This window comes from Mustela putorius, unplaced genomic scaffold (assembly GCF_011764305.1).
Source record: "Mustela putorius furo isolate JIRA1106 unplaced genomic scaffold, ASM1176430v1.1 tig00003901_pilon_pilon_pilon, whole genome shotgun sequence".
In the NCBI taxonomy this organism is placed as follows: domain Eukaryota; kingdom Metazoa; phylum Chordata; class Mammalia; order Carnivora; family Mustelidae; genus Mustela; species Mustela putorius.
This window is the reverse complement of record NW_025422049.1, coordinates 7,753,409-7,767,216: the sequence shown is the minus strand read 5'-3', so window position 1 is coordinate 7,767,216 and position 13,808 is coordinate 7,753,409. Positions and strand designations below refer to the sequence as shown.

The window sequence follows — 13,808 nt, the reverse complement described above, 5'->3', positions numbered from 1 at the left end:
AAACAAACCAGTGCAAGTGTTGATTTATTCCTCTTTCAAGATACAGCTCAAATGGGAACATTTAGTTTGCTATTTCCTTCTCTGTGTTCTATAACCTTGCACAGGTACTTTTGTCGACGTTGGTGTAACCATCTACTGAGATCTTTGGAAAGGAGACCTTGGCTTACTCATTTTTGTATTCCACGGCACCTAACGGGAGATTTGGAATAGCTCAAACAGGTGGTCAGTAAACGATAGTTGAAACGAAGGGATTAAGATAGCACTGCATCATTTAGTATTCAACTTAGAAGGCAGTCTGGTGTCCAAACCCTAGACTGAGTTCTTAAAAATAGTGGGATGCCGCTGTTAACTTGTCATCCTAGAACTTGAGTCATCCTGAGTCCATCGATTCGACTTGGTGATATTTATTCAGATTCTATTTCAAGGTGGTTTATCGTCTAAGAGACGGGCTAACGGAGCCGTTTCAAACTTGTAAAAGAAATGAAACTCGTACGGTCTCCAAAAGTTTTCATGCCCTAGAAGGTTGTGCCGACTTTAGGATCCCAGCCGCGGGACACCGACCGCATAACACCATCTTTCCCTTCCCTTTTTCCCACCCTTTCGCCCTCCGGAAAGGGCCGAACGTTCCCAGAGCTTCCCAGTCTCACTCCGCCCCCCGCGGAAGGAGCCGAAGGCAGCGCCGGGCGCCGAAACGCGGCCGCCTAGAGCTCGGGCCCTTCCGGAAAGAGCCGAACTGCGCTCGGAGGAGGAGGGCGCCTCCGGCTTCCGCGCTGCGCCCCCGCGCTGTGCCCTCTGTCGGTGGCGTGGGGCAGCTGTAGCAGCGGTGGCGGCAGCCGCGTCGACGTCGACCAAGACTGGAGCGACGTTTAAAGAAGGAGCCGAATCGCCGCGGAGTCCGGCTTCTGGTCGTTGGAGGGCTCCCACCCGTCCGCGCGGCCCGACGAGGAGAAGCGGCGGCGCCGGGAAGCAGGTGAGGACCCGGCCCGGGGCCGGGAGCGGCGAGGGAGCGCGCCCGCTGCCTCCGTCGCTGGGCCGCGCCTGCGTTTGCATTCTCCTCACTTGAACCAGGAAGCCGCGGAGTCGGAGGCTCCGCTGCTCCGGCCCTTTCTTTGTGTGGGCCCGGGAGCGAAGGAGGGGACGAGCCCGAGGGCCGCGGCGCGGTCCCCTCCGCCGTCAGGGACCGGGGGGCTGCCGGTGCCCTGGGTAGGCCCGGCGCATGGGGAGCCCACCGCGGGGACCCACTTGGCTTTTTCCTCGCCTTCCGCCTGCCTTTTTGTGCCTCCTTTTCTCCTCCTAGCCCCTACTTTGATTTAGAGCTTTTCTGCCCGGCCCATCCTCCCCTTGCGTCCCCTTCTTTGGGCACAACAATGCCGCCTGCTTGGCCTCATCCCCTCCCAACACCCCACCCTCCCGTTCGCCACCTTCTACTTTCCCCGGCTCGTCGGCGGACCCCCGCCCTGGCGGTGCGTTCCTACCTCCATCTGGATTTGCAGGAAGCTGCCTTTTCGTGTGAATTGGGGTGAAAAAAAAAAAAAGAAAAAAAAAAACCCACCTCGGTTGCAGCCGGCTGGGTGCAAATGAGGAAGAGGGGGTGGAGTAAGGAAGATGGGGTTCAGCTGCCGCAGGGAGCCGCGTGTCGGTTGGCTTTACTCGCTCGCGGATGGCGTTTCTCTCTTTTCCACCTTCACCTGCCTTCCGTCAAGGGTTTGTCTCCCAGCGATGCGGAATGGCTTTTCCGGAGGCAGGTCGCAGATCTCGGGGTGGGTTCAGAGCGATCTGTGCGGTTCCTGGGCCCACCCTGACGGGGAAAAGCGGGAGGAAATCTAAACAAAATGAAACCAATTCCCAGTGTCACCTGGACCCGTACGTTTGATGCATTGCCTCCTTCCAAGAGCGCATTTGCAAACGACAAAAATCGTATTCGGAAAACCTGTCTACCTACTTAAAAGCGACTTCTGTCGAAATCCCCGTCTTTCGGAAGCCTTGGTGGCTGGCTCGCTGTCCAAAGGTCACCCTTGCAATAAGTGCCTTTAGGGTAACCTGGAATTCCTTGGTACTGTTAAACGAGCAATGCCTTATAACAAATGATCTTTCAAATCCTCATTTCTAGACTTTTTGCTTACTTTTTGTTTTTAAGCTGCAGTTTTGAAAATTTCGAAGATGTTTGAGACGCCCCGCCTTCCACGTGTATATAACTTAAGCACTGTGAGGACAGTGCTACTATTTTGGTAACATTAAAGGGAAAGAATATTAGCAATAAAAGTGTTTCTCTACCTAAAGTACTTATCAGCCAATTGTGTGTGTGTGTGTGTATAGATATTCTATAGAAGTTAAATACATAAAAATTAAATATATAATATATGTATGTATTTTAAGCTACTAGGCACCCTTGTTACTGCAAATGTATTCTGTGACGTGCAAAAAAAGAATGTTTTGGAGTGGTACACAGCATTGCTCTTTACTGACCCCCACCCCCTTTTCTAGAGTGAGGAACTGCTCTGCTCCATTAAGTTTATGTTTTCATTTTCACTAACACATCTGGTATAAAAAAAGTTTTCATACCAGTGTGTGTAATTCTTTACATAATTCTTTACCAACAAATTGAAATGTTTCATGTTTTCATGCAAATAAGCATTAAGAAATGGTGACCTTTCCTTTGTCTTATTTTTTTCACAGTACCATCTGTTGACTTCGCTTGGCACTCTAACATTTCACCTCTGGAGATTGTAAGAGTAGAGAGGTGAGGGGAAGGGGCAAGGAAGAGAGCAAAAAAGATGTTTCATAGTTTATCTAGGTGAGGCACCCCGATTTAAATAAGAACAGAAAACTGACCAGCAGTCTGGAGGTAATAATTGTCAGTGTTTATAAACAGTTTGGTCATTGGCTGTAGGGAGGAACTTTGTGAATGTGTTCTTAGGATCAGTTAAAATTTAGGAAGAGTATAGGATGGCTGTTGCACACAGTAAGCTTTTCTGACACTTAAATCATTCGTTTACAGGTGCAATAACTTTTGTGTGTTCACGATGAAGGCTTTTTCCCTAAATTTTTAAGATTGTTAAAAATGAACCCTTGAGTCTTCTTGGGGACAGAACCCAAAAGTGGAACTAAGAAAATTAATTCTAATCTTAAAAAATTGCTTAGTGGTGACACATGTATCTGAGATTCAGAGGAAGAGATTACCGCTCAGATCTGTAGATCAATTAAAAACTCACTTGTCTCTTCTCAGGGGGAAGTCATGAGATATGACGCATGGTACAAAAGCCAGCCTGTATGAACAGTTTATATGCAAGCCAGAAATTTATGCCGAACTTCAGTTAAAATTTGAATACACCTTCGAATGGTGCTGCAGCTTACATTCTGAAATGATAAAGTACTTCTTGTTTTTCTTTTCTAATCTTCTCCTACCCCTTCCTCCTCCCTTTCTCTTATAGGCATGGAGAGTAGAAAACTGATTTCTGCTACAGACATTCAATATTCGGGCAGTCTGCTGAACTCCCTGAATGAGCAGCGTGGCCATGGACTCTTCTGTGACGTTACCGTTATCGTGGAGGACCGAAAATTCCGGGCCCACAGGAATATTCTTTCAGCTTCTAGTACTTACTTCCATCAGCTCTTCTCAGTTGCCGGGCAAGTTGTTGAACTGAGCTTTATAAGAGCAGAGATCTTTGCCGAAATTCTCAATTATATCTATAGTTCTAAAATTGTTCGTGTTAGATCGGATTTACTTGATGAATTGATTAAATCAGGGCAGCTGTTAGGGGTTAAGTTTATAGCAGAACTTGGTGTCCCATTGTCACAGGTTAAAAGCATCTCAGGTACTTCTCAGGACGGTAATGCAGAAACCGTACCTCCTGGTTCTGGTGACAAGAACCTTGAAATACAAAAGTCAAAAGATGAAGCCCAAGATAACGGGGCCACTATAATGCCTATTATAACCGAGTCTTTTTCCTTATCTGCTGAAGATTACGAGACAAAAAAGATCATTGTTACCGATTCAGATGATGATGACGATGATGTCATTTTCTGCTCTGAGATTCTGCCTGCAAAGGAGACTTTGCCGAGTACCAATGCAGTGGCTCAGGTCCAGCCCAACCCAGGTTCCGTTGCCATTTCAGATGTTGCACCTGGTGCTAGTAATAACTCTCCCCCTTTACCAAATCTCACACCTACTCAGAAACTTCCTACATCTGTGAATCAGGCAACTCTGAGCCAGACGCAAGGAAGTGAAAAATTGCTGGTATCTTCAGCCCCGACACATCTGACTCCCAACATTATTTTGCTAAATCAGACACCACTTACTACACCACCAAATGTCACTTCATCACTTCCAAATCATATGTCTCCTTCAATCAATTTGCTTGTGCAGAATCAGCAGACACCAAACAGTGCTGTTATAACAGGAAACAAGGCCAATGAAGAGGAGGAGGAGGAAATTATAGACGATGATGATGACACTATTAGCTCCAGTCCAGATTCGGCGGTCAGTAATACATCTTTGGTCCCCCAGGCTGAGATCCCCCAGAATGCCACTTTTGATGGATCGTTGGTACAGAAGATGCAGATTCCTACACTTCTGCAAGAGCCACTTTCCAATTCTTTAAAAATTTCAGATATAATTACTAGAAACACTAATGATACAGGTTTAGGATCAAAGCATCTAATGGAGGGTCAGAAGATCATTACCTTAGACACAGCTACCGAGATTGAAGGCTTGTCGACGGGTTGCAAGGTTTATGCAAATATCGGAGAAGATACTTATGACATAGTGATCCCCGTCAAAGATGACCCTGACGAAGGGGAGGCCAGACTTGAGAATGAGATACCAAAAACATCTAGCGGTGAGACGCCCAACAAACGTATGAAAGTAAAACATGATGATCACTATGAGTTAATAGTAGATGGGAGGGTCTATTATATCTGTATTGTGTGCAAAAGGTCCTATGTCTGTCTGACAAGCTTGCGGAGACATTTTAACATTCATTCCTGGGAGAAGAAGTACCCTTGCCGTTACTGTGAGAAGGTATTTCCTCTTGCAGAATATCGCACAAAACACGAAATTCATCACACAGGGGAGCGAAGGTACCAGTGTTTGGCCTGTGGCAAATCTTTCATCAACTATCAGTTTATGTCTTCGCACATAAAGTCAGTTCATAGTCAAGATCCTTCTGGAGACTCAAAGCTTTATCGTTTACATCCATGCAGGTCCCTGCAGATCAGACAATATGCGTATCTTTCTGATAGGTCAGGCACTATGCCTGTAATGAAGGATGATGCTGTTGGCTATAAGGTCGATGCTGGGAAAGACCCTGCAGCAGGGACCGCATCTACTCCTCAGAACAAGCCGATGACCTGGGAAGATATTTTTATTCAGCAGGAAAATGATTCAATTTTTAAACAGAATGTAACAGATGGCAGTACCGAGTTTGAATTTATAATACCAGAATCTTACTGAACTTTGAAAACTCCAAAAGTTGGGTTTGCATTCAGGGGCAGGGGTTTCAAAAGATCTGTAAAACAAATTAAGGTGAAAACGAGTTTATTTGATCTGCCACATCATCTGAAGGCAGTCTAGTTGGATTATTTGTTGATAATTTTTAGAAGCAAAATATTCTGAAAGTTTGAGTAGAGATTGAGATACCCCCGCCCGAGTATCTGTTTGTATAGTTTAGCTTTCAGCTCGTTTTAAAGAGGCAAGAAGAAAAAAAAGCTTGGAGAGATAGTTTCCTGAATAGAATTTGAAGCAGTCTGAATGTTTTTTGAAAATAACTGGAGTTCTTAGCATACCCTAGTTTATCTTACAACGTTCCCCTTCCGTGTTAGCACTTTACTGCTGAATTCTCAATTCTCTTCATATTGAGACTATAAATGCGTGTTGTGTTTTGGATGTGGCATAAAAAGTAAACAAGAACTTCTAAAGTTGTTCTGGAAAATTGCAGAATAAGTCTGCTTGGTTGTGTATTCTGCTAGTCCAAATGGATAGCAACCTCCTGCCTCCCTCCCGCCATGAAAATGGCCGCACAGACAAGTGTCTCATCTGAAGAAAGAGTTTTAGCTAATTAGAATTGAGTTTTGCTTTTATTGCCATTGTCTGGAAAAACTTTGGTGGCTGGACTACTGTATATATACCTTCGCAGTTGTGGCCTCTGTGGGCAGAGATGTTAATGGAAAACACATCTCTGTATTGCAGACAGGAGGAAAGTTCTGTTGCGTTTGTTTTGAATTTTGTGTTCTTACGTGATAGAGAGTGGAAGTGAATGGAGAGTTCCCTTTTTGTTCATCTGGTTAAAAACGGTCCCCTTCCGAAATTTCAAAGTTTGAATCCGAAAGCCACCAAATAAATATTTCATTATGTATAAATCTTTATAAATGATAGATTCCATAAATGAGACTCCTACATATTTTAGGCAGGAGGCTACCGGTATATATTTTTAAATGTTCATATTACTTAGAATTTCTAATAGAAAGTTTTCATTCAAAATAGTTGAATTCATGATCTAGGATTTTCCTTTCACAAGACCTTTTAGGTTTTTACCCCTTCTAAAGTAAGTTCCATTCCATCTGCAAAGTGCTGCAATATTATAGCAATCAGAAACTATATATGTAATGTTATATAGGCTTGTTGATTCCCGTTTATCTTGCGAACAATACGTGTACCTTTCTTCCTTTTCAGGTGACACATATTTAAAACACTTAGAGAATAAAGTCAAAACTCACTGAAGTGATAGTACTAAAAGGAAGCAGGTTGGAACAAATATATAGCCTAGCCTTTATAACAGGATTAATGTGTTGAACTTCTGTAAATTACTTTTTGCAAAGGAAAGAAATTAATAGATACTGAAAAAGATTGTTGTGAATAGTTGTTAGTCCTTTGTAACCTTACTTAAATATTTCTTAACATAGATATTTTCTTTCTCTTTAACTATGTATTTTTAAAAATAGTCTATTTCTTGACTTTGAACTTAAAGCTTTAATCATAATTCACGTATACATCATTCTTCTGATGGTAAGCTAGATTCAAAGATAATGGTTTCAGTGTTTCAGTTGGTAGCGGAGGGTATCAGGCCTCAGTATTTGCAATAACACGAGAAAGAAAAATGCTATAATCTTCTGCTTACCGAGGGCTAGAATGATGTGCATCTGTCTGTTTTCTGTTCTGAGTCTTAACATTCAAACCATTTTGCGAACTAATCCTTGGAAAAGTTTAAGTTACCTTAGAACTTAAGACTCGGATCTCTGGAATCACTATCTGTTTCGGTTCTGTGCAGATACTGACAACGTTACTCTGACTATAAGGTGCACTCAGAAATATTTCCGGTGGAAATCTGTGAGTTTCATTAATGCTCTTTCACCAGTTAGACATAATTACTTCTGTGAGTGTGAATGATACTGACAGCCAGCAGAGCTTCCAGACCTTTCAAATTTACCTGCTAGGAAAATTAGTTGATCATAATAAAACTTAAAGAGTTTCTAACAAGGCTATTAGGACAAACCAGGTATTGAGTCTGTAAGGGAAAACTGTCCATTCTGAAGAATAAGAACAGAATTATGCCCTGCTACTGTGCTCTGTGTCAGTTTTGAGTATAAAATTTAAACTCTGTGCCTAATGAAGCTGTCTTCTAGAGTTTTCTGGGGAGAAAGAAAACTGGAAAGTTAACTTGTATTTTTGCCAGAAGACTCTTCCTTGCATGTATGTCAAGGTCTTCAGTTTTTTCAGAAGTTTCTATATCCAAAGTTAAGAGTTTGTGTGAACTACTCCCTTGGGGCTAAAACCATTCACTCCCCGTGTTTATTGGGTTGGAGATCTGTAGCAAGATTCTGTTTAAAACTTACCATGGTGTTTTCCTATTTTGTACTTCGCTTTCTGGCTACTAAATTCCTTCTTTTTTCTTTCAAGTTGGCTGCAAATTTGCTCCTACACTAAAATACCTGTAAACCTTCTGGATAGGAACCGTTTGAAAATACCAATGTGCTGAAAGAGATGACAAAATGAAAATGCCCAAACTAAGCAAAGATTTTAAAATGCCATAGCAATCCTGCAAGATTTACTTTAAAATAGATTTTAAATAACCATTGTCATCTCGGTACTGATCCCCCAGATGCAACTACTATGAGGAATTGATGTTGTCTTTTTCCCATTGTACCAAAAAGATAAATGGTTAAAAATGGTCAAGGTATTTCGTATTGTCAAGGCATGCCTAATCTAAAGGATTAAATGTTAATTCAACAGCACTGGCTTCCTCACCTCTGTCAATCATACGAAACCGTGTTCATTTCCACCCAGTACTGTAATGTTCATACTTGTACAATCTTTCCTATCATATGACTTTAAGTTCTACTTTTCATTAACCATTTCCTGGTATTAGTTCGTAGAGCTTCTTATGGCAAAAATAAAATGTTATAATTCTGATTTTCGAGTGTATTTTTTACAAGGTTATCTTTCAGAAATGATACAGACTTGGAGGACTTGGCTGGCTCAGTTGGTGGAGCATACGGGGGGGGGGGTCATGAGTTCAGGCCCCACATTAGCCATAGAGCTCACTTTTAAAAAAGGAAAGAAATGACATAGACTCTACTATTTTGTTTTTCAGTTCAGAGGGTATTTCTGATGGCAGCACAACAAAGTCCCCCACTAGGTTTCTTGGGGTGCTGACAGTACTGACTTCATCTTTGGCTCTCCGTCTTCTTCATGTCTGCGCAGTGACTTCCCTGAGGGCTACACGTTCCAGGGCCCTTGGAGGTTAACGTATGCCCTGACCAGAACGTAGGAAGGCTTGTTTTGGTCTTTCCTAAAGTTGTCGAAACAGCTAGGAGAGCTAACAATTCCTTCCCCTCCCCTCTGGCACACAGATGGCACCACTTTATTTTTTTATTTTTATTTTGAAAGATTTTATTTGAGAGAGAGTGAGAGAAGGAACAGAAGCAGGGGGAGAGGGAGAAACAGGCTTCCGGCTGAGCAGGGAGCCCAATGCGGGACTCAATCCCAGGACTCTGGGATCATGACCTGAATCGAAGGCAGACGCTTAACCAGCTCAGCCACCGACGCCCCAGATGGCACCACTTTAGATAACTATACTTTGGCCTCACCACAGTGCTCTGTAAAATCTCTGGGTTGAGGGGTGCCTGGGTGGCTCAGTGGGTTAAGCCACTGCCTTCGGCTCAGGTCATGATCTCAGGGTCCTGGGATCAAGCCCCGCATTGGGCTCTCTGCTCAGCAGGGAGCCTGCTTCCCTATTTCTCTCTCTCTGCCTGCCTCTCCATCTACTTGTGATTTCTCTCTGCCAAATAAATACATAAAATCTTTTTAAAAAAAAATCTCTGGGTTGAGGTCTGGACTTTGGAGAGCAGCTGTGCAGTGCCTGGATTGTGGCCCACACCACAGTGACCGCCCCCCCCCCGCCCCCAACTACCCGCCTCAGTGAATTACCCTGAATCAGACTGTCCGCGGTATGGAGTGGCTTGCTTCGCTGGCTTGCTGCTTTGTTTGGTCTCAAAATGCCTTCTCAGTCTGGAGGATACTTCACTGTCCCTCTTATACCTTCTAAAAGGCTTTACATGTTGGGTCATCGCATTCCCATTGTTCCTTGAACCATAATAGTCAAAAGTGAGTGGGCTGTTGTCAGTTGCTTGGAGTGTTTGTGATACTTTTGTGGGTTCTATGAAGACGCGTGTAAGTGCATACGGAGGAGGATAGTTTTATTAATTTGAAACATCACAAAAGCAGTCTGGGTTTCCAACATGGCAGTGATACAGATTTTAAGCAACATCCAGTTTGTAGAGGTTCTGGATTAATATTTTAATGTTTCATGCCCAGTTCAATACTTCAAAGCAGAATTAGGAATAAAGCAGTAAATATTACAAAATGCAGTCAAGGTACATATCAGAAATACAAATTCCTTCATTACAGCAAATGTTCTGCAAAAGAGTAAAGCAGCAAATATTAATTTTTCTAAGGTAACATGCACTTTATATAATTCAATGTAATAAAAAAAGAAGCTGCTCAAATTAAGTGTTACAAAATCTATTCTGTTTCAAGTTATTTTGTAAAGTAAGAAAAATACATAGAAATGAGTCAGTCTCAACACTTTAAGAAATGTGATAAATGTAGGATATACTGTGTAATGGTGCCTTTTAAAAAATTAAATACTCATGTTCACTAAAGCAAAAGGGAGTGTAATAACAATGGCAAGAAATTTCATTATTACAAGTTGGTATTTGTATAGTAAGTCAATTGGTCGTTAGTCCCTTTTTGAAATCCAATAGAATTTAATATGCTCAGAACTGTAGAAAATAATAGTAATTTTATATAATGCAAAAGGATTCTAGTTTTCCTGATTTGAACTCTGGATGAGACATCATTCATAATGCCGGAAGTTAAACCGAATGCTTTGCAAACATTTACTGTGAACAATGAGGGCACTTGTGCCTTGATAATTCTTGATGGCTGGGTGTCTACAAGGTAGATGGGAGCACCAGCATTTGCCTGCTACCTCTAATCCATCAAGTCGGGAGGTAGCGAAATCGGCCGGAAAATTTTCCAGTATGCGTTCTGTGTTTGCAGAACTAATTAGGTCTACCCTCCTGTAGCCCCTGTATTTTTACATCATACAAGTGTAGGATTATCCATCTTCCTTTAAATCACTCAAGTCTCAGGTTTACATAAGATCGCAGTGAAAGTGTTCCTTCTGAAGTGAAGGCATGGGTGCCGAAGTGTTCAATTCGTCAGGTGGATGGTTTAAAGCTATGCATAATTAAAAGAACCATACAAACGCCTACCACAATGTGCCAGATGGATGTGAAATCTACGGTAACACCTAAGAATTTGTCAAGTTGGCTACTTTTGAGGTTTTGCAGACTTAAAGCGGCATTGTAACACTTTCATAATCTTGAACACTGTTGTGATTGGTCTCAACAGAAAAAAGGGCCAGTAAGAGCAGTGGCATTAAAATACAGATGATTCTCTCGGGGTGGGGTGCGGGATACGTGCGGTTTGCTGGGATTGAAGCACAATATTTGAAGATTAAATAGTCACAAAGATTAGTAACAATTCATCATCACTACCCAAGAACCTAGCCTAGCGTTTTAAACTCTGAATTTTAACCGTAAGATCTCCCAGAGCCAATGTCTTCTGTAACACTGCACCACGCAGCAGAACCTCTGTCTCTTAAGTTATCGAATGTGTCACTGAGATCGACTCAGAACACCCCACACGTTGGTCTTTGTATTTCAGCGCATCCTAAACAATCAGTCCTGTTCCCACTACTCGAGGGAATATTGCACTTTTCCCTTTGGGAGGTACTGATAACGAAAGCTGAGCTGAACGATCACAACAGCCATTTTTACAATACTCACAGAGAAGAAAAGAGTACAAGATACAGGCAGCGTTTTTTGACATCCAGACACAAGCAAACAAAATCTTAGCCAAAACTCTCTGCATTGGAACCACTGGGTAGCTCCAGCTGGGAAATTTTCCTTAGGGACTGACTTCAGTGATAGGGAAAGATAGGGCCTATAGATAAGCCGGGTGCTTAACCCAAGGTGCTAGGGTGGCGGTCTGTCGAGGGTTTGAGGACGACATTGCATTTACACAAAGTGGAACAGGTGGCAAGCCCCGCTGCCGCTGCCGCAGAGGACCGAGGCGGAGCCATAGGGAAACGCAGGTCCAGGTCCCAACGGGACAAGCTTCTTGCTGGGATGGCTCCCCAGTCTTGCTTAGAGTGCACACTGCCCTTTTTGGAAGCGCTGGGTTCAGCCTAGCCACCCCTGCTCTGCACTGATACATGAGTAAGCTTCATCCCTATCTTTCCCTAGCTTGGCAGGCCTTCATAAAACTTTATGCATAAGAATCACACTTTAAATTTTGTACCCTACACACTTCCACTAAAGCAGAAATACAAAAGCCACGATAATCTCAATAGCCAGCAGGCATTCCTCTTTAGGGGCTGTAAGGTGGTGGTTTTTCAAAAGGCGGGTAGTAGGGGGGAGAGTAGCGGGGCGGTGCGCTCGAGGACCACATGTAGCTGGGCGAAGGCGAGGCGGACTGGGGCTCATCAGAAAGTCCGGAGGGCGGGGAGGACGGGAAGACACCGGAATGCTGTGTAATAAAAACGAAATATCAGTTAAAGCAGCTGGGTTGCAGTCCACCCCCACCCAGCCCATCGTTACTTAAAAAACGAATGTGGACCAGGTGTGCTTCTGTTTTCGGGGCATCAGCAGGGGGGTCCCGCTGTCGCAGTCACTCAGGCTGCACAGCCCCTGCGCGGAGAGCATGGGGTCCTCCTTCCCAGCCCCTTGAGCCCTGCATCCAGTCACCTGGTCACTCCTACTTCTGTGTTGTCCCTTCAGTCCACCACTTCCCTGTCCATGTTGACAGCCCAAGCCTTCAGTGCCTCTCCCTCGAGCTATGGCAACAGCATCCCCGCTAGTCTTCGGAGAGCTACTTTGGGCCTTAAGAACTTCAGAGGTTAAGCCAGTAATGCCTGGGAAAGTCTTGGCCGCCAGAATAGGTCACAGACCAAAACACCAAACAAAAACAAAAGTCAGAGAGGTTAATTGGGCTTTCTTGGATCTGGGCTTTTCCAAGTCTGACAATTTCTGTTTCATCTTAACTGCGGCCCACCCGCCCGAGCGTGGGGTCGGTCGGAGAGCAGAGAGGAGCATGGGCGCAGAGAAAAGAACACCAATGGTAAGAACAAGGAACAACCTGCCAGGTTGCAGTGACGTGGGATTCAGTATTACTTCGTGTTGTCTGATTTTGGTAGTCTTTGGGAAGAGAGAGGATAGAGATTTTTTTTTTCTTTTTTAAAAAGATTGACTTGACACATCGGGAGTCATTGCTACTTCTCTTTCCCTGGCTCATGTGTACCCTTGACCCTGATGACTTTCCTGCTCAAGGAGAGTTGGCCTGTTTTCATTTTGTTCATTGATATATCCCCCAGAGCTCAGAACAGTGCTTGGCAAGTAGTAGGTACTCAATAAATGTTGAATGAGTGACCCTAACCTCGGGAGTATATCAGATGAACTTGGTATGTTCTTTTTAAAAAAGATTTTATTTGCTTATTTGAGAGAGAGAGAGAGAGAGAGAGAGAAGCAGACTCCCCGCTGAGCAGAGACCCTGACATGGGACTCGATCCCAGGACCCCAGGATCATGACCAGGGCTGAGGGCAGACAGTTAACCAACTGAGCCACCCACATGCCCCAACTTGGCATGTTTTTTAAAAGTAAAACACATTTTCAAAGAATCCGGTCACATCTAGTGGGTACCTCTCCTTGCTCTGGCGGTGGAGCATGGCTGAGGCCTGGAGACCGGAGGGGACTACAACAGGGGGCCAGAGGCTGGTTTTAGGCTCTCAGGAAGGGTGAACATAATAAGCCAATGAATAGGGTTGGAGAACTGCAATTTTCTGGTGTGTCTTAGTTCTAGGAGGAACTGGTACATGAGAAGAAAAACAAAAAGGAGCGCCCGGGTGGCTCAGTCGCTTAAGCACTGACTCTTGATTTCAGCTCAGGTTCTGATCTCGGGGAGCCCAGGGTTGGATTCCAGGTCCAGCAGGAAGTCGGCTTGATCTGTTCCCTCCCCTCCCACTCCCCCACTCCCTCTCTCTCTCTCTCTCATAACTAAATAATTTTTAAGATATGGCTTTTAAAAGAAAAACAAAGAGACCCACTTAACACCACAATTTCTCAACAGTTCGAGTGCTGTTTGCCGGAGGTTATGCCTTTACTTTGGCTGGCCAGTCTGAGTCAATCATGTTATTTTTAAAGGTCTGGGGCTACCGAGAGTTGGCCTTGATAATGAGATTTCTGGAGC

General features: G+C 43.9%; 2 protein-coding genes across 3 annotated transcripts in view; one reads left to right on the top strand and one right to left on the bottom strand.

Moving 5' to 3' along the window:
• The first annotated feature begins 740 nt into the window (after nt 1-740).
• On the top strand, nt 741-8,407 carry ZBTB33 (zinc finger and BTB domain containing 33). Its single transcript, XM_045068268.1, has 2 exons — nt 741-970; nt 3,432-8,407. The coding sequence occupies exon 2, from the start codon at nt 3,434-3,436 to the stop codon at nt 5,450-5,452; it is 2,019 nt and encodes a 672-aa protein (XP_044924203.1). The 5' UTR covers nt 741-970; nt 3,432-3,433; the 3' UTR covers nt 5,453-8,407.
• A 1,371-nt stretch (nt 8,408-9,778) lies between these two features.
• Nucleotides 9,779-13,808, bottom strand: part of TMEM255A (transmembrane protein 255A) — a 49,248-nt gene continuing 45,218 nt past the window's right edge. For both annotated transcript variants that reach the window (XM_004762068.3, XM_004762069.3), the window contains one exon: nt 9,779-12,091. In XM_004762068.3, coding sequence (XP_004762125.1) covers nt 11,933-12,091 — 159 coding nt within the window. In that variant the 3' untranslated portion in view covers nt 9,779-11,932. The remainder of the gene's footprint in view (nt 12,092-13,808) is intronic.